General features: G+C 36.2%; 3 protein-coding genes across 5 annotated transcripts; 2 read left to right on the top strand and 1 right to left on the bottom strand.

Annotated features, from left to right (window-relative positions):
• Positions 1 to 2: 2 nt before the first annotated feature.
• LOC145203711 (replication factor C subunit 5-like) lies at positions 3 to 5,194 on the bottom strand. Its single transcript, XM_080075990.1, has 4 exons — positions 2,027 to 5,194; positions 1,520 to 1,687; positions 994 to 1,231; positions 3 to 635 (listed from the first exon to the last, which is right to left on the bottom strand). Exons 1-4 carry the CDS (start codon positions 2,294 to 2,296, stop codon positions 331 to 333), a joined length of 981 nt encoding a protein of 326 aa, XP_079932116.1. The 5' UTR covers positions 2,297 to 5,194; the 3' UTR covers positions 3 to 330.
• Positions 5,195 to 6,877: 1,683 nt separating this feature from the next.
• LOC145203655 (uncharacterized) lies at positions 6,878 to 15,283 on the top strand. 3 transcript variants are annotated; one of them, XM_080075920.1, is made up of 10 exons: positions 6,879 to 10,486; positions 10,599 to 11,514; positions 11,682 to 12,833; positions 12,905 to 13,111; positions 13,168 to 13,245; positions 13,308 to 13,475; positions 13,674 to 13,806; positions 13,975 to 14,093; positions 14,419 to 14,586; positions 15,051 to 15,283. In XM_080075920.1, the coding sequence occupies exons 1-10, from the start codon at positions 8,115 to 8,117 to the stop codon at positions 15,108 to 15,110; spliced, it is 5,373 nt and encodes a 1,790-aa protein (XP_079932046.1). In that variant the 5' UTR covers positions 6,879 to 8,114; the 3' UTR covers positions 15,111 to 15,283. The 3 variants fall into 3 exon arrangements, with proteins under 3 accessions (XP_079932043.1, XP_079932046.1, XP_079932053.1); XM_080075927.1 differs by having other exon boundaries at positions 6,880 to 10,486; positions 11,697 to 12,833; XM_080075917.1 differs by lacking the exon at positions 15,051 to 15,283 and having other exon boundaries at positions 6,878 to 10,486; positions 11,697 to 12,833; positions 14,419 to 14,996.
• A 1,602-nt stretch (positions 15,284 to 16,885) lies between these two features.
• LOC145209295 (uncharacterized) lies at positions 16,886 to 18,862 on the top strand. Its single transcript, XM_080079561.1, has 2 exons — positions 16,886 to 17,092; positions 17,220 to 18,862. The coding sequence occupies exons 1-2, from the start codon at positions 16,894 to 16,896 to the stop codon at positions 17,984 to 17,986; spliced, it is 966 nt and encodes a 321-aa protein (XP_079935687.1). The 5' UTR covers positions 16,886 to 16,893; the 3' UTR covers positions 17,987 to 18,862.

Here is an 18,862-nt window from a genome sequence, read left to right on the forward strand (position 1 = left end):
CGTTGGATATTTAGTTCTATTTCTTTAGACATTATTGGCAGTAAATAACAATTAAACACTATGAAGGTGCTGTAAACAAAAAAGTAGTTGGTTACAAAACATTTTTATGTATACATTTTATGATGTGGTATAAGTGTTAGGGTGGTTGTGTTCACAAAAAAGGAAAACGTAACAATTTTGAAATGTTTAAATAAATGTAAAAAAGAACTTTTGGAAAACTTTTTGTTCATGTTACAAAAAATGCTTTTTTTATTCATTTTGGACACAAATTAAGTCAGTAGAAAAAAACCATCACACAAGAAACATAACAACAAAACAGAGATTTTATTATTAGGCATTGGCAGCAGTCATATTCTTTGCCTGTTGGAAAGCAGCTATAAGTGAGCTGGTTTGAATTTTTTCATTTGTACCAGCAGCGAGCCTTTCCTCAATGTTTGCTAATTTGTCCAACAAAAGGATTCGTACATCCAATGGAAAGTCAATGCGATGAACATATATATGAACTTGCAGCAGAATGTCCTGCAGTGCCATTCCATTTTCTGTCTTCAGTGCAATAACCTTTCGATAAGCAGAGGTAAAGTCCTTGTTTAACATCCACTCCAAAATGTTTTCAATGTCAGACTTTTTCGGATGTCCTGTTGTTATAAAACAAATTTTATTTGACAAGGCTGTGGCTGAAAATTTTGTCACAACAGGGGTGTAAGGCTAAATGGGGTCTATGCACAGAATTGTAAACGAATATTGTTCTGCGTCAACTTTTCCTCAGAATTGGGAAATTTTCACAAACTTTTTTTTAAATAGATAAAGTGCAGAATGTATGAGTAGATGGACTAGACAAAAGTGATTAACCTGATGTTAAAACATCAATAACAAACTGTTATAAAGCAGCTTTGAATGACACATTTTTTTCTTGGGATGAATTTACCACTGTATCTTACTGCATATAATACTAAACCAGTAAAAACATAAACACAGTAATTGTTATATATGTACCTGTACATGTATAAACAGTGTTTTCGTTTACTTCATCATGAGCCATTGATGTGCTTTGCAAAATGTTCAAGGCTTTTCTCATATCACCACATGCAAGCGTGACAACAGCAGTCATGCCATCTTCAGTAATTTTAAGTGATTCCTGCTCAATGACATGTTCCAATCTAGGCTTCATCTGATCTGTTGACAAAGGTCCAAAGCGGAACCTTGTACATCGTGACTGTATAGCAGGTATGATCTGCAAATGGTGTTTTGTAAAAGTTACACAAAATATTTAACAAGTGTAAAACACAGTGATATATTACACAAATTGCCAAAATAACAAAAAATTCACCACTCGCATCCCAGCAAATTAAAGCAGTAAATGTTTTGATTTGATACATAAATAAAATGTACATAAAATAATTGATTGGGTCATTACATAACCATTAGTTTCATCAAAGAGACAATTTTTTATATATTAGCTGTGATAAATTAATTGTTAACATAGCATTGCTGTACAAATTGGTAAATTAAAAAAATGTACCTTAGTAAGGTAGTTGCAAATTAAACAAAATCTGGTATTTTCTGTAAATTTTTCCATCACACGTCTCAGGGCATTTTGAGCATCCTTTGTCATGGCATCAGCTTCATCCAGAATAATTAATTTAAAACCTTTGTTGAAAATTGTGCGAGTGCTTGCAAAGCTTAAAATCTGCAAGCAAAACAAATGTAGGTTTTCGTGTATGTGATGGTTTCCACAAACTTTTCTACACCAGGACTTAAATAGTGGGTCAGAGCCAAAATTTTGTTTGCAAGACCTTTTAATCTTTCGTGACCCTCTGTAGACGTCTAAAGAGTAAGTTTTTCTTTCTATTATCATTTGGCATTTTGTTGTTTTGCCCTTACTCAATGCTGTTGCCCATGTTAGTATCTTAATACATGTACATTTCGCTCTATATTGTTGCATGTTTACATTGAAAAACAACTTAAAAGGCCTCTAAAATCAGTGATTTACACATGTTTAGGAAGGGTCCCTTTATTTCACACCAACCTGATTTCTAACAATACCAATTCCCCTGTCATCTGAAGCATTAAGTTCCAGAACCATCGAATTAAATTCCTTTACAGAATAAAGTTGCTTTGCGCAGGCCAAAATAGTCGAAGTTTTTCCTGTTCCTGGTGGTCCATAGAATAGAAGATGTGGCAAACGATCTTCAGCCATAAAACGGCGAATAGTCTTAAGAATGTCTTCATGGGAAATTAGGTCATCTAATGATTTGGGGCGGTATTTCTCCACCCAGGGTAAATTTAATTCAGACATTTAGGAGCAATAAAAAAATACTTTCTATAGCACATGTGATACTGTATCTACGGTCACAACAGCACATTAAGCTACAGTACTCTATACACATTTTACAGATGAAAACAACAAAGTGCATTTTTTTAAAGTGCAATATTTAGGAGGGTGGCTTTTTAGCGGATTTTGCCATGACACATGCAGTATGACCTATTTGAAACTTCCTATACCTATTTTATATTGGATCCCATATTATCCACTGTCTTTTATAACCTCATTTGTTTCTGCAGGAAGAAACTCATGGGTCCCCACTAGGGTTCCTCTATTTCTTGACTTTTTTGTTTCTCGAGAAATGAGAAATTAGAAGTTTAAAGAGTCTCGAATTTTTTATTTAAGCCGATTTTCTAACAAAATCAAACCCAAAAAATCCGATTGTACAATCCGCAAGTAGTAATTTGCTAGCAAACCAGCAAAAATGAAGCGGCTGTTATAGATCTAACGCAACCAGACGTGGCTACTGTCTGGGAAAGGTGAAAGTTTATTGGCAACGCATGTTAAAAATCTCTTTATTGGCAATGCATGTTAAACTGTTTCAGGAGCAAAAGAAGAAAGTAATGTGCCCAGTGCGCTCTTGGGAGTTCTCGAGAATTTGTCGAGAAGGAACTCTAGTTCCCACTCCCTACACATGCACAGTTGGTAGTTAGTAGTTAAGCATTTTAACTTTCAAGAGTATGGTTTCTAAGGTCAAATACACTGATTGGTACTGTGCATAAATAACACTGGGCAACAACAAAAATATTTTTTTACTGGTGTCTGTAATGTTTTAACTGATTTTGACTAATTCTAGTGCCCTGATTTCAAAAATGCAATTGGTTTATCTGTATCACGTCTAGTTTTCCTGTTATGGTACATCCACGTTTGAAAAACAATCTATATATGTATACACTATACGGAAACTGGTGTTGAGTATTTTATTTGGAATTAACGTTTTTGCAATAAAAAAATTTCGAATTTAATTTTAAATGTAACAGGTGGACACTCCTAACAAACAAAATTCAACACAAAAAACAAAAAAAATGTTTCAAGTTTGTAAGTTTTCAGGTATATCAGGTATAGGCCTACCCATGTACTTTGGTAACTTTCGGAACCGAATGGCACAATATCGTCCTGTTTAATTGACCAACAGCAGTTAGCCAGGACCACTTTATTCCCTCTTCCCTGACACGTTTTGTTTTACTGATTTCCTGTTGAAACCTTCCAGCTTAATTCTCATCATTTATATCCCCTACGTTTTATAGGAAGTGTAGCTTTGTATTTATTTTCGTACCGAATTTTTCAGACTGCCTAATAACTTAGTTATGTACTCTTTCTAATAATTTCAGTCCCTTTCTACTGTTTTTGTCCATTACTGCAATATTCCAGTCAACATTAGGTAAGTGGAGCTTATTGCTTGTCCTAAACCCCCAAAGCCCATCGAAGTGTGCAAGATACGCACATTTGATACAGATCTTTTTTTCTCTTTTTAGTTGTGTTGTATGGGTATTCACCAGTAATGTAGCATAAAACATCTTGGTAATTCTTGCAACACTGTATAGATGACCTAGACACTATTAATTTTAGTTTTACCACGTTGCTTTACTAGTCTGAAAATTACTCCATAAGACACGTAGAGTTTAAAGTTACCGCTAGCCCGCACCAACCATTTTTAGACAGAGCATAAGCATAGAACGCATATTCATGCTATGAAACTGACTGCACTGTAGGAAATTGATGTGTATAATGTAACAAAACTTTAACAAACACATAAAAGCATGATTTTAAAGTCATTGAATCAATATGGTCAAGAATTTTGATTTTGTAAATAACTTAAAAAGTTGATCTGATTGAAGAAAACCGTAATGATTTTTGAAATCAGCACCCCAAAATTAGTCAATATCAGTTTTAACATTAAAGACACCAAAAATTGTGTTGGCCAGTGTAATCATGCTATATCAAGTACAAACAATCCAAATGTTGTCCAATTCAGACATTGTTTGAAATGTGTCCTATTTTATGTTCTATCTTAATGGAAAGCAGGGGTGAATAGTGAGAAAATGGGAAAAACACAACAATCGACACATATAAATGGCAAAATTGACAAGCTTCACAAATTTTATTAAATTCACACATTTTAGAAAAACAAATTCATCAAAAAACTGCCCTTAAAATTCATCATCATGGCAATGGCTGCTTTTTAAAATTGACATGCGCTATTTCTGCAAATATAAATTCCTGTCTTACAGCGAGCTCTTGTGCCGATGCTAGCAACAATGCGAATAAAAGTTGATTATCGTTATGCGTTGTTTTTGCTGGCATAAAGTTGCGAGTTAGTTCAACTCAACTCCAATGCAAATGCAACAGCACCAGGGTTGCCAGGTACTGTCCGCTGGATTCGGACAGTATTTGAGATCAGGGGTCCGCGAATACTTTTTGGCGCGACCCTAAAAAAATTGCTCTAAATTATTGCGACCCAAGCATTTTGTTAGCATGTGGGTTTGTGGAAAATACTAAGCAACTAGATATCAATACTAAGACTGCTTTTATGCCTTTGTCAGTTGCTATGATTTTGAACAAAATAAAGCGAAACTCAGCATATAAAACAGTAAGCAAACGAACGTATCTGTTCTGCAATATGGTAACAGAAAAGCATCACTGCTTGCGCAGGTATGCTTAACTTATTGCATTGTTACATAGACTGTATGTAACAGTTAGGTAGTCATATGTAGGGTTCCTTCCCGGGAATGTCTCGACGGGAAATTCCCGGGATTTCCCAGCAAAATTACGTTCCCGAATCCCGGGAAATTTGTTTTCAATTCCCGGGAAACAGACAAACAAGCAAAAACGTGTTAATTTTGTAAAAAATAACAGAAATGTTTGAATTTCTGCTAGCTGTTACGAAAATACGGCGTTTTGTAATTTTAATGATAAAATAAGTAAGCGTTTTTATACGAGATGGCAAATTATTTTCGTGAAAATGCGAAAAAAGAAAAAGCAAATTTATTTTTCGTAATTTCTGAATCTTGTTTACCTTCAAACAAGATTGCAAATATAGTTTAATCGACAAAATCATGGCTAATTAGATGCCTCCAGCGAAAATAAACTAATTTTGCGATTGCAATGACTTAATTACCCACAAAAAAAAATCGGCACATTTTTAGTTGGGAATTCCCGGGAAATGAAAAAATTATTTCCCGATTCCCGGGAATTAAAAAATCCGGGAAATAGAGGAACCCTAGTCATATGTAACAATGCAATAATAATAATGATGTTGAAAAAGCTGAAAGTTCATTAATACTATAGATGCGATGCTTATATTCATAAAAAATTAAAAATATTTTGCGACCCAGACTGGAAGGTCTCGCGACCCAAATTTGGGTCGTGACCCACTATTTGCGGACCCCTGCCTTAGATAACCATTTATTACAATACAATTGCATTGTACACAACAATGGCCAAACATTCACTGGCAGACAATTCTGTGTTTCATGTCATAAACAAGGTAATAACCAAAACAAGTTGCACTTTTAAACCACGTTTTGTCTTAAAAAAGGTTTGCAACCTTCAAAAAATAGGAAGGAGAGAAAAAGTTATTCAATCAGCAAAATTCGGACATACTAGGACAAAAAACTAAATGTCCTAATGATTTTTAGGCGTCGGACACAGCATGTGAAATTAGGCCAATTTATCGTTTTTTGTCTGATTTTTAGGCCACCTGGCAACCCTGGAACAGCACCAGGGCTGCCACTTTTGTTTGAATAAAAACATCTAGTTTTACCTCAAAAAACATCTAGATTGAAAAACAAAATACCCAAACACGTATCTAAGCATAAAACAATCCAATTTATTGTAATATAGTAGCCAAACAACAACACATATGAATGTTTTTGATATAAATTGCTCTATATTAGAGGCTTAGGAAGCTTATTTCTTCCTTTTCACCAGTCTACGTTTTCTGATACAGTTATAGCGTTGAGACATTTGTGGTTATCTGGTTGGAACATTTGTATTGGCACGGTTCCTACAGTCTTTACAGACGGTAAAAACATATCTAGATTTTATAGCCAACATCTAGATCCCAAATTTTGCATCTAGGCTTAACCAAAACTATCTAGATCTAGCTATAAAATATCTAGAGTGGCAGCCCTGAACACAAGCACTCCGTTCGCGCCAAATGTGTTTACTTTTTTTGTACATTTTCAGATTTCTATGATTAATATCACATGGACTTATAAAAACAACTTTTGGTTAAAATGCACAAAAATATGTGTTAATTAACACAATAATAGTGTACATTATGCAAACACATTATAAGTCCGCTACTAAGTCAAAGCAACAACTAACGTTTGAAAACATAATAATAATAGTAATACCTTCTGGAAACTCGTTTTTGATTATGCCACAAAATACAACTTGCAGGACAAAATTTATTTAGATCATTATTAATACTTCATGACCTGTGGTTTCCGAGTCAGCATCACCTTCAATGTTTTGTTGCCAATTTCCGGTGGCGCCATGTTACAATCGTCCGGTGATAGATAGCAGAAGGCCAGAAGCAGAATGTGTTCACTATTCACGTCTTTGTGTGCGCGGTGTGGGCTTGCAATATGATTTGTAATTTCATATTAACAGTCCGCAGAAAAGTTTACCTGAGTTTTCCAGCACGGGCAATACGCATGAAAGATAAAACACTAGAAAATAGGTTCTTGCTTCATGTTTATTCGCATTCGCCTACAGCCGCCCTACACTATAGAAAATTATAACATAATAAACCACTATCATAGGATTATTGGTGTAATTACGACGCACTGTACCAAGTCGAAATTAGAAGGTTACTCTGAAGTCGAGTGCATTTGCACAAAAACTTACGTAGCATTGTAATGCTGTCTTGGATTTTGTGTGTGAAATTATGGGATGCTGAACTTTTGTGATTGTATGGAGGTGAAAGAAATGTAGAGCATACTTCAGTTTACAAGTCATTGGCAAGTATGGCAACGCAACTGGTGACCGAAATTTGCAAAAGAAATATGTCAGTGTCAGCTTGATAATAAGATATACAACAATGCCAACGTGATGCTGATTGTGAATAAATAAATGTCTAAGAAGATCAAGATGGAATATTAACAAAGTGCTATTTTTTCAAATGGATGGTGGATGGAAAAGAAACAATAAGATAACGTTTTAAATTTAAGATGAAAATAAATTAGAATCTCACTGCAGGCTAGATTTTTTTGTGGCCTAACACCTTGCCGTATGATGAATGCTTGGTTACCTGCTGAATTGGTACTATAGTGCCTTTATTGGGCCTGGTGTACTGTGACATCGTTCTATAGGTTTTGACTCAAATTAACTGGTTGTAAAAGTTCAAAATATATTAATGCAGTAGTTCTCAAACTGTGCGTCGTTTCAATTTTCCAAGGGTGTCGCAGAGTAGTTCAGTTTCGGGGCTTTTGTTGTTGTATCAATAAACACAACTTTAATAATTAATAATTTTCCTCGTTTACTTTTACTTGCTGGTGCCTCACAAGTCTAGAAAACTTTTCCAGAGGCGTCACAATAAACAAAGTTTGAGAACCACTGTATTACTGTATCAAAATCTCTGCTGGTGCATTGAGCAAAAATATAAAACCTTCATTTTACTGGATTTTTAACAATCCATTTTTTGACATTGTTTTCTAAAACAAACTTTAAATGCATTGTAATTGTCCACAATGCTGTTTAAGATTTTGTGTTAAGCATGTATGTGTCCAAAAATAACTAGTTCCTTTATTACACCCTAAGTATAATATTGCTTCTATTGTTAAATATGGCCTTTGTGTGTAAGAATAAGAATTATCACCTAATCAACCCTGGTGTTGTAAATCAATATAGATTCTTACATGAATGTAAAATATTGTGCACAAGTGACAAGATGGCATCCACGCCATTCAGGCCCTCTGGGCTTTACAAAGAAGATGTGACAAAGATAAATGAAGATCGCTTCTTAAATTTTAATTCATCATCATTTAGCAGAACAAAAACTACATTTTCTGGTCATGGTTCTGTGGGCAACCCGAAAGAATCAACAGTATCTTCTAAAGATCTGTATTACTGGTTCACTGATAAGCAGTTTCCTAAGTCACCAACCCATTATGGTGCACGAAGGCGCAGCACAACTCCTGAAATTGTAGAGAAAAAGCATCGCAGGTCTCCAGAAGCAAGACATCATTTCACTTTCCACAGAAAAGGTCATTCTCCAGTTTATGATCGACGAAACTCAAGACGGAGTAAAACTCCTGTTCGTAGCAGATCTCCTCATGAAAGAAAGTCTTCATATCATGGCGATTCACCTAAAGAGCGACTTTCATTTTGGCAACGAAAGAAACATTCATTTGGTAAACCTCGGTCAGGCTATAAGCAACACCATGAAAGAAGTGTATCACCCCCAAAGAGAAAAATCAATTTAGAAAAAAAACGATCACCTGCAAAACCCAAAGTTGCTTACAGACGTAGCAGATCACCCCCAGTTCGGGAAGAAAAAAGACAGTCCACTTACAAAACAAATCAATTAATACATGAGGATAGGAAGTACACAAATGAACAACGATCTCGGCAAGAAAAACAGCTTTCCCCTCCGGTACAGTATAGTGGAAGTGCTGGTGTCAGTTTATCAAATTCTGTGCTCACATATGAAGATTACCCTGAGGAAGTTGAAAAACTCCAAACAAAGCTAACAACAAGTAAACCTGAGCACAAAGAAAAGGTTTCCTTTCCTGACATTTCTACAAATAACACATTGCTAGACAAATCAAAATCGTTAATAACTGTGTTTGATCCCGAAACATTGGACAGTATAAAAGTTGTTGAAAAATCGAACAAACCAGTTTGGCAAAGTGAAGAGCCCTTTAGTAGTACTTATATGGGTATTGATTACCCGGATGAGGAACCTGACCAAAAAACTGTAGTCAGCCAGTTTGTGCCTTCTCACATGTCTGTTCTTAAATCCCAACCAGTGGAAATGCAAGAATATGATAATTTTGATGCAGAACCCTCTTCTTACTCATGGGTTGGGGAATTCTTAGATGAAGAAGAGAATTTGGCTGAAACTGAAAATGATAATAAGATTAAACAAATGTATGACACATCATTGAAAAGTCAGTTTGGTAATGAAAATAGACACAAAGTTGAAACCTCAGGTGACCCCAAACCAGTGCAGCATTCAAGTGGAAGTTACACCAAAGATAAACGACCAGACAACAGAATTTATAGAATGCATGACAGTTCTGTTGAAATGGAAAGAAGAGAGTCTCCTCCAAGTTCAAAACAATACTTTATTGAAAGATCGTCTTCACTGGAAAGAAAATCAAAATCTATGACTTCCAGAGAAAAAAGCCCCCTGCGACATAATTTGCATGAAGACCATTATGTTTCAAATGAAAAAAGTTCTAAAATAAGTTATGTGCATGAAGAACGCAACAGAGGAAAACAAATGTCAGAAAATGAAAGGTACAGAAAAGATGCTGAAAGAAGTTTAAATGAAAAGTCGTCCAAACTATCTCACGAACATGAAACTTATAAAACTTCTAAAGGACAGGCATTGGAAATTAGCTACCAACATGAGGAAAAGAGCAATTTAAAAGGACATCCACAGAAAATTAGCTTCAAACTGGGAAAAGGGGAAACAAGGCAGTTTGGGCCATCTGGTTCGGTGGGATCTGCAACCACAGAAATACCAGCATCAGCTCAGAATGAGAGCATTGATGGATATGAACTGACAGATGACGAGATGGCCAACTACGATTTGGCAAAAGATGACTTTGAGGCTATTAATAGAATATGTAACATTTTTAAGAAACAGCAAGCAATTGAAGAAAAATCAAAGGAAAGCAAGGATGATTTTGACTTGGACATCAAAAAGAAAGAGCCTGAAACATATGTCAATGATGTTCGAAAATATGGAACCGATCATCATGATTCAGAGAGTCAGTTATACCCTCATGGTGACAAATCCAGACTGATGGCTTATGAAGAACCACAACATGGACATAATCGACATTACAGGCGCTTTGAACAATATGAAAGAAATGAAAACAGAGGTGTGGCAAAGGAAGGATACCCAAGAGAAACATACATGTATCGAGGTCTGGAACAGATGGACAAAAGGGAAGTGTTGTATTCAAGGAAGGATGAAAATATAAGGTTTGTACATAAAGCAGAGAAGTATATATAAGTAATCGTTTTTTTGTTTATGTTCCCCTATTAATTTTTTTTCATTACTTAAACCAATAAGTTTTTGTTTTATTGAAAACAGTGAAATGGACCCACCTGTTGGGAAAATTCACAGTGAATTTCCAAGAAATTCATCTCGCCATGTGGTTTCCAAAGATGCTCCTTTGCCCAAAGATGAGAGATTTTGGACAAAGGGTGTTCAGGAAACCAAAATGAAATTCGAAAATATGACTGACAGAGATGGAACTACTACAGCTATTCCAGGATTAGATGGGGAACTTTTGTCAGACAGTGATGAAAGTGATGAAAATTACAATGACTTTTGGGGTCTTAAATACATTTCTTGGTTTTCTGAAAATATTTTGGAAACCAAACAGTTTGAGGCATTTGCTCATAGTGCCTGTCCTGCCAGTGTTGCTAACAACCTAACTGAGTTGCCCTTAAGATTTTTACGGCACTTGGCAAATGGTGACAAGCATGCTATTCGGTGCATACCGAAACAAAGTAATAAGGCAAAACAGCTACTAAAATATGTAGGTATGTACAAAAGTCTCACAAATGGCATGCAAACTCTTTGTGAAAACCTTCGGATGAACAACATTCCAGAAAATGATGAGGGCTTTGTTAAAGTGCAACCTCTTCACTCCGAACTGCTCCAAGGCTCCAGAAAAGTGGTTGACTATAACAAAGAAGACACAGTTCTTACCACACCAGAAAAAGATGTAATGCAATCACACAAAACTGTAAAAAAATCTGATGCTTTTTCTGGCCGGGATTTTAAAATAACTGTCATCACCAGTGGCAGTGCTCCAACCCCTCAAATTTCCAAGCAAATTGAAGTTATTCATTCAACCAACAAACGAAAGGAACTGGATGAAGATTCAAAAGTTACAGCACATGTGAGGCCACAGTTTAAATCAACATTAATAGAAGTTTCGCAAGAGGCAAGATTACCCAAACCAGTTCCCACCAGTTATCATGTCCCACAGCAAACAACTGTAAGTGAAAAATTAATTTCATTTTAACATGTCTACACTTTCAAAAAATTGTGTGTCATAATTGTCTTTTATTGTAAGAAACATATTAGAACCCAAGTTGGGCTCTATCGTTTACCGATATATTTTTAAAAACAACCAAAATTTGGATTGCATAAATGAATAAATAGGTGAATCATTCCCAGATGCATGCAAGTCATTCGAATGCACATAATGGTGGGCGAGTCATTGAAATGGATTCCCACAACATAAAGATCACCCGAGAGGAGGCTGACTGGAAAAAACACAAGATGTCACCTTCTGAACCATACATAGCTTCTCAAAACCTTACAAGAACCATTCAAGTCCCAATCACCACTGTGTCAGCCATCCCTTCAAGAGATTCCCAGTTTGTTAAATCAAGCTACACGGAAAAGAGAGATGATTTTGTAAAACGAAGAAATGAGGAAATCAAATCAAACCAGGAAGGATATGCCAGTGAAAGAGACCCACCTTCAAGATGGTCTCAACGTCCAAACCATGTAGGCCAGCAGGGAAAAATTGAGCATTCCTCATCCAGAACCACGTCTTATGAGAGAACATTCCACCCTGACATGCCTAAAATTGTTCGAAGTACAAGATCAGTTGCTACGGAAGAAGAGCGGCTTCATACTTACTCCAGCACTCGGAAACCTGGTGAAACAGGAAGAAAACTTTTAAGAAGAGATTTTGGGGAAAAAAATACAAAACAAAATAATCAAAACACTCCTGCCAGCCGATCTTCAAGGGATGAAAAACACTACTCTCAGAATTCTAATGAGTCGCAACAGAGTCATTCAAAGCCTCTGTCTAGGCGTGGAAGTAGCGGAAGCACGAAAAGACAGCCATCTCATGGATCTTTGGACACAGATAGTAAGGATACTTTACCTGTAAAATCTCAACGCCTTTCTTCTTCCCACTCCACCAAGTCATCTGGACACTCAAAGCAAGGTTCATCAAAGCCACTTGACCGAAAACATCCCAAAACTGAACAACATTCAGGAAGTGAAAAAAGCAATTTACATAGCTTGTCAACTAAATGTACAGGAAAGGAAGACAGTTCAAAGAAAGTTGGGACAGCTCAAGAAAGAAGACCTTCAGTGACTTCAAAATCCTCTCATGAGAAACTCAAAGAAGATACTTCTTCAAAAGATGCAAGCATTGATCAAAGAAAAGCTGTGAATGCACAAAATTCGAACCCCTGCTTTGGTGGAACTCGAAAGCGTTTGGTGGTATATGACAACTATCCAAAAAAAACTCCAGTACTAAACACTGTTCAAAAGACAAACCTTCCTGATTTTAAGGTATGTATGTTTTCAGAAATAAACTCACTGCAAGACAGTTAACTGTATAACATGTTGTGCTTTTGTTGCAGAAATATGTGAAGGACTTGGCACTAAAATTGCTGAATTTAAAATATGACTTTGAAAAGTATGATTCCACTAAAATTCGAGATTTTATTCATGATGCATCATTGTTCAAACCAAGAAACAGTAAATTACCAAGAGCTTATGGCAAGGAACATGTCATTCATATTTTGAGAAGTTACTTTCAAAATGCAGAGAGAGAAAAGATGATCCCAGTAGGAAATAGTCTAATTGTCTTTATTTACCTGTCCTTAACAAAATTATTTTGTAGGATTGGTTAAGGAGACAAATAAAACAAAAAGGTTTAAGCTGGTGTGAAATTTCACTTAAAACTTTCAAATCACTACAGGTATTTTTAAAATTATTTGGTAATAATATAACATACTTTGCTTATTTCATGTTCTTTTGAAGGAAGCTGTTTTTCGCCAGTGCAGCAGACAGTTCATGCGGGCAGATAACTTATCAGCTTGTCCTATGCTTTCTGGTGTTGTTAATAAATTTGAGATTACATACCCACAGTATGCAGGAGATGTTAAGGGAATTGTGCAACTTTGGTGCTGGACAAATTTGGCTAGCGCTGTGAGTGTGTGTTACATAAAGTTTTTAGTTAATCCCAAAAATGTTTTAAGACTCCATTATTATCATAGTATATACTCTTGCAACATGATTCATAATCTTGTTTTAAATGTTTTATGCATTAACTACACTTGCTTTTGTGTTAATAAGGATTGCTAGCAGCTATATATGTGATATTATTAAGTGTAACTAATCATTTAGGTAATTGACTCAAGCAGCAAATCAAGAGTAACCCGCTCATCCAAGGCTGCAGACAAAGATACTGAACAAACTGACAAAGTTTTAAAGCAGTGGCTGTGCACAGTGTACGACTGCCCTCCTTTCCAAGCTTCAAGTAAGATGCTTATATTGGACAAATGGAACAACTGCATGTTTGTTATTGCATGAATTTGCATTTTTTTGCTTTTGTTTCTACCCCTTTTCAAACATGCGTAAAAGAAAAAGAGGCATCATTGTAAAAATGCCCTGTGCAAATTTATAAAGCTGTTCTGTTGTTTCAAAGAATACAAGAACATGGAGATTTTAAGCAACAAGAAATGGGGAACAAGAGGCAAAAACCAAGTTATTGACCTTGTCGTGTCGTGGTTCCTTGAAGGATATTTCAGAGCTTGTTATAGCCATGTAAGCTTTGACAATGCATATTGTTTTAGGGACCCTCGATGAAGAAATTCTGTCTGTGTGCTTGTGCGGTTAATTGTCCAAGACCAGACTATGAATTTTTTGTGACTATGAATTAATCTTGTTTAATTCTGCCACAGTTGTTTAGTTTTGGTACAGTTGCAAGTCAATGGAAATAGTGTATCAATGAAGATTCAACCGGAAAAAGACATTTTACTTCTACTTATAGTACAATAGAGGAGAAATCGTTTGCAACATCTGCATTTAACAGCATAGTTAAATGCCATGTTGCATGTTTTATAAAATTGTTTAATCCCTTTTGGTATAGTTGGAAAGCCAGAAAAGAGATTCTGTTTCTGGAAAGTCATCAGTGTCTGACTCAGCCAAGAGTGGTAAGTCGAATGCGAAAAAGGAGAAAGAACAAACAGAGGAGGACATGGATCTGGATGATATGGATGTAATGGAGGATGATTTGGTTGAGCCCCCAAGCAAAGAGGTAATCGGTTTTTTTATTTGCTGGTTTGCCATGCGGACTTACAAGTGTAGGTTTGTATTGGCTGTTCAGTCTTATGGAAATGGAACATATGTGTGAGGTTTGTATTCTGGTTTTCATGTATGTGCTGTTTTACCGATGTCGGGCTTGCTTTGTCACGGTTCAATCTTCCTGCTTGAAATCATAAAATGTTTTCAGTACTTGTAAATAAGTATGTACTTCGAAATACTTAGGGTTATGTGAGATTCGTTGGTGATTTTGTGTCTATGTGTCAATTTAAAGAAACATCTAGTTTGATAATAACTGACAATTAGTGTAAATTTTTTGATCGTCGGTAATTTTTACTTTTTAACGTAGTGACTGACATGTTGTATTGGTCAACTTGCCACTATTAATAAAAACGTTTGCGTGCATCGTTCCTAATGATAGGTCTCCGGGTTTGTTTGAAAAACACCATGTGGTTTTAGGGTGAAGTGACGGAATACACGGAGGACGACAGTGGAGCGCCGACAATTTTGCTGTTCTAAAAATATTTGCCCTGCTGGTGAAAAATGTTCCAATTTGATTTCGGACTGATTTGTACGAACTGCAAAACGTTTTGAAACTTGTTTGTATGGCGCAGGAAGATACGTTTTATTATGTTTTCCATTTGAATTTTGCTTGGCTGTATATTTACTGGAAATAAAACGAAGGTAATTGATGTAAATTTGGTCAAGAAGTTCTCCGTTTGACATCAATCTCAGCAGCGGAGGCTTCATATCATCGGTCTGCACGTTACATATGTAAACAGTTTTGTAACCTGTTGCGACGGGTCAAATTTCAAGCACGGCAGGTTGTAAACAATGATTCGTGTTATATGTTGCAAACATGCATGATTGCTTAGGTAACACGCAGGGCACAGTAAAACTAACACTCTTTACTTGTAAGGACGCAGCACAAATTTGCCAAGTTTGACATGATGGAAATGGACGTCACGGACCAGTGGATCGGTAACAGACAAATCCATATATCTGTCTTTGTCGGTAACAGACAAGTCCATATATCTGTCTTTGTCACGGAGCTAATCACCGCACGTTAAGTGCACGCAGATAACCGGCATTGAAGCATTTAGATTTAGACACTCAGTCTCCTTAAGCTGAAAAACACCGCTTTGCTTTCGAACAAAGGGATGCGATTGTTGGTGGTTGGGATGCATTATTGCGCCGAGTTTTCGTTTTGTTGCAGTACACATATAGCCTACAATAAATAGTCAACAAAATATAAAATGCAAACCTGTAGAGACGTTTTTGAGTTGGTTTCGTGTCGAATGTACATCAAGAAGGCCAACCTGTACTGAGCAGCGTAGGCTACTGCTAGGAGAAGAAACTCAACAGTAGGCTACGTCAGTTCAAAAGTGATATTTAGGCCTTCCAAGCTTTGCATAAATTTTCGATTTTAGGTGTGGTTATAGGCTACTTCTCGTGAAGGTTCGAGGAAAGTTGTGTTGGGTGACGAAGTTTTGCAATGCTTTGAATATGCGGAAACCGCCCTCAACCCCAAAATACTAACAATAACCCAGTCTAGAATGTCGAGTAGGCTATCCCGGACGAGCCAATTTGCCAACGGAGCCATTTACAGTGTAGCCTACGTAGGATGTGGGGTAGCTAGGGGAGAGCGGGGCAAAATGAGGTGGTGGGGTAAAATGAAGTTGGCGTTTTTTAGACTACCTACTTGCGCCACCATGCGCCAAATCTGTTCCTAGGTAGCCATCTTGGATTTCTATCTTGTCAACAAACAGTTTGCGTTTTGGCGGGTTTTTGTAGTGTTTGTACAAAAAAGTTTAAAAATGACGTTTTTCTTAAAAAAATGTGGTTGGTTATTATTTTGTTTTTTTGTGTGGTAACGTACATTTCAAAATTTCGGAAACTCTATTGTTGTTAGGTTAGTGTAGTGTTTATTATTTGTAAAAGACAATTTTTGTTTGCTTTGTTTAGTATTTTTTTGTAATGACTATCTTGTTGTGAGTAAAGTGGGGGCAAAATGAAGGACCTCGCCTCGTTTTACCCCACCCTAACAAGTAATCAGTCAATGTTTGCAGTTTTTGCTGTTGTGAAATAGAACAAACCTCTTGTTGTCCATCAGTAATCATAGTGCAGATCCAGACCATGCACAACAGTTCAGGCACAAAAATTAGATAAAGTTGTATTTTAAACGAGCAATACTATTTTTAAACGAGCAATACTACTGCTGATTTTATGTACTACTGCTGAAGTAAGTCTAATATTACATGCGAATGTATTATGAAGTCTTTGTTTCTATTAGACATTCAACATGGTTAGAAACTATATAAGAAAAACAAAGCGACAAAGTTGGTCACCAGAGGCCATGAAAACAGCTGTGCTGAATATTATAAACAAGCAAATGACATACCAGCAGGCATCAACAAGTTTTGCTATTCCGAAAAGCACGATTGAAAGGCGGGTGGCATTATTTCGCAAAGAAAGGTCCTTAAACAAAGCATGCAAAAAAGGTAAAAGTAATGCAACAGAATTTGGAAATAGTCGGTTTATATCATGGATTATAAAATAACCTGCTATTGTTAAGTTTACTAAATGCCATATTTCATTTTTTTGCCAATATTTATTTTATATTTGCAGAACTAGGAAGGTACAAATCATTTTTTTCTGCCGAACAAGAAGATCAACTAGTAAAATATGTTAAAATTTTGGAAAGTTCTTTATTTGGTCTCACACCAAAAGAACTTCGAAGGTTAGCCTTTGAAGTAGCACAAAGAAATGGCATAGAGAATAATTTCAACAGGAATATTTGCTTAGCCGGAATAGATTGGCTTAGAGGGTTTCTTAGAAGACACAAGACCTTATCTGTTCGCAAACCTGAAGCAACATCTGCTGCACGTGCTGCTGGTTTTAACAAAGTTGTTGTAGCAAAGTTTTTTTCTTTGCTAACTAAAGTAATTGATGAAAACCAACTAACAGCTAGTTCCATCTACAACTGTGATGAGACTGGCGTAACAACAGTGCCTAAGTCACTATCAAAAATTATTGCTGTGAAGGGAAAACGCCAAGTAGGCTCGCTCACATCAGCAGAAAGAGGCCAAACTATTACTTTAGAAATCTGCATGTGTGCAGATGGGAAATATATGCCACCCATGTATATATTTCCCAGGAAATGCATGAAGCCTGAACTAATGGATGGTGCTATGCCTGGTGCTTGGGCAGAATGCCACCCATCAGGTTGGATGCAGTCTGAAATTTTTGTTGCATGGATGAAAAAGTTCATTGATTTCAGCCATGCATCCCTAAGCTCAAAAGTTTTGTTGCTGCTTGATGGCCATGCAACACATACAATAAATATAGAAGTCATTGACCTAGCCAAACAAAAATTTGTTTGTTTGTTGGTTTAAATTATTTATGTTCATGACATTTTGCCTGGATGCAAAGAATAAAATAAAATTATAATTGCAGAAAGTTACATTTTTTAAAAAAAATCTCTTTTTTCCCATTTTGCCCCATGGGGAGAAACAAAAGCAACACAATAACCAAAGATGCCAATAAAACCCTTTACTTGCATAAATCACATAAATAGCGAATAAATCTTCCATTCTCCTCCACACCTGCACATGAGCAGTGTGCCCACTTGTTGCAGGAACAACAACATATCCATCCCTCTGTTGAAGTGGAATACAATTCCTTGCAGAACAAACATGCTTCATCTTGATTTGCTTTGTTTTTTTTTGGCAATCTTCTTAAACTTTAAAGTCCTTTTGCAGGTCTTTTTTGACACCTTGTTGGTGCCTGTTATTTGAGATTTTAATTTTAAGATGTTTGGAGAACTAGTCAAAATTTTGTTGATCCTCTTTTTTTTCTTGTTTTAAATGAACTTTGGGATTGGCATTATATATTGAATTGAATTATGAAAAGATGCATTCAATATTTTGTTCCCTAGTTTTTAAAACCAGACAAAAGACAGGAGATTGAATGTCAATATCAATGATTGCCAAGGGGGAATAAATAATCTATGTCACTAAAGACACTTTCATTCACTCGCAATATGCCACTTTTTTAAAACCATTAAAAGCACTGTGCATTGTGGCTGCTTGCATAAAAGCTTCACTAACTAGCTTTGCTATCTGAAATACAGATACCACTCTACCAGGTCAAGGACTTCTATATTCATGGTATGTGTTGCATGGCCATCAAGCAGCAACAAAACTTTTGAGCTTAGGGATGCATGGCTGAAATCAATGAACTTTTTCATCCATGCAACAAAAATTTTAGAC

The sequence above is a fragment of the Phallusia mammillata genome, chromosome 1, assembly GCF_965637545.1.
Source record: "Phallusia mammillata chromosome 1, kaPhaMamm4.hap1.1, whole genome shotgun sequence".
Classification (NCBI taxonomy): Eukaryota; Metazoa; Chordata; class Ascidiacea; order Phlebobranchia; family Ascidiidae; genus Phallusia; species Phallusia mammillata.

What these genes read in the sequence shown, in the direction of transcription:
- LOC145203711 (XM_080075990.1), bottom strand. Translation starts at nt 2,296, where the DNA reads ATGTCTGAATTAAATTTACCCTGGGTGGAGAAATACCGCCCCAAATCA. An exon ending in TTTGCAACTACCTTACTAAG is followed by an intron (nt 1,232 to 1,519) that starts GTACATTTTTTT and finishes CACCATTTGCAG; the next exon opens with ATCATACCTGCTATACAGTC. An exon ending in CACTGTTTATACATGTACAG is followed by an intron (nt 636 to 993) that starts GTACATATATAA and finishes TTATAACAACAG; the next exon opens with GACATCCGAAAAAGTCTGAC.
- LOC145203655 (XM_080075917.1), top strand. Translation starts at nt 8,115, where the DNA reads ATGGCCTTTGTGTGTAAGAATAAGAATTATCACCTAATCAACCCTGGT. An exon ending in AGAGAGAAAAGATGATCCCA is followed by an intron (nt 13,112 to 13,167) that starts GTAGGAAATAGT and finishes ATTATTTTGTAG; the next exon opens with GATTGGTTAAGGAGACAAAT. An exon ending in CCCTCCTTTCCAAGCTTCAA is followed by an intron (nt 13,807 to 13,974) that starts GTAAGATGCTTA and finishes GTTGTTTCAAAG; the next exon opens with AATACAAGAACATGGAGATT.
- LOC145209295 (XM_080079561.1), top strand. Translation starts at nt 16,894, where the DNA reads ATGGTTAGAAACTATATAAGAAAAACAAAGCGACAAAGTTGGTCACCA. An exon ending in AAACAAAGCATGCAAAAAAG is followed by an intron (nt 17,093 to 17,219) that starts GTAAAAGTAATG and finishes TTATATTTGCAG; the next exon opens with AACTAGGAAGGTACAAATCA.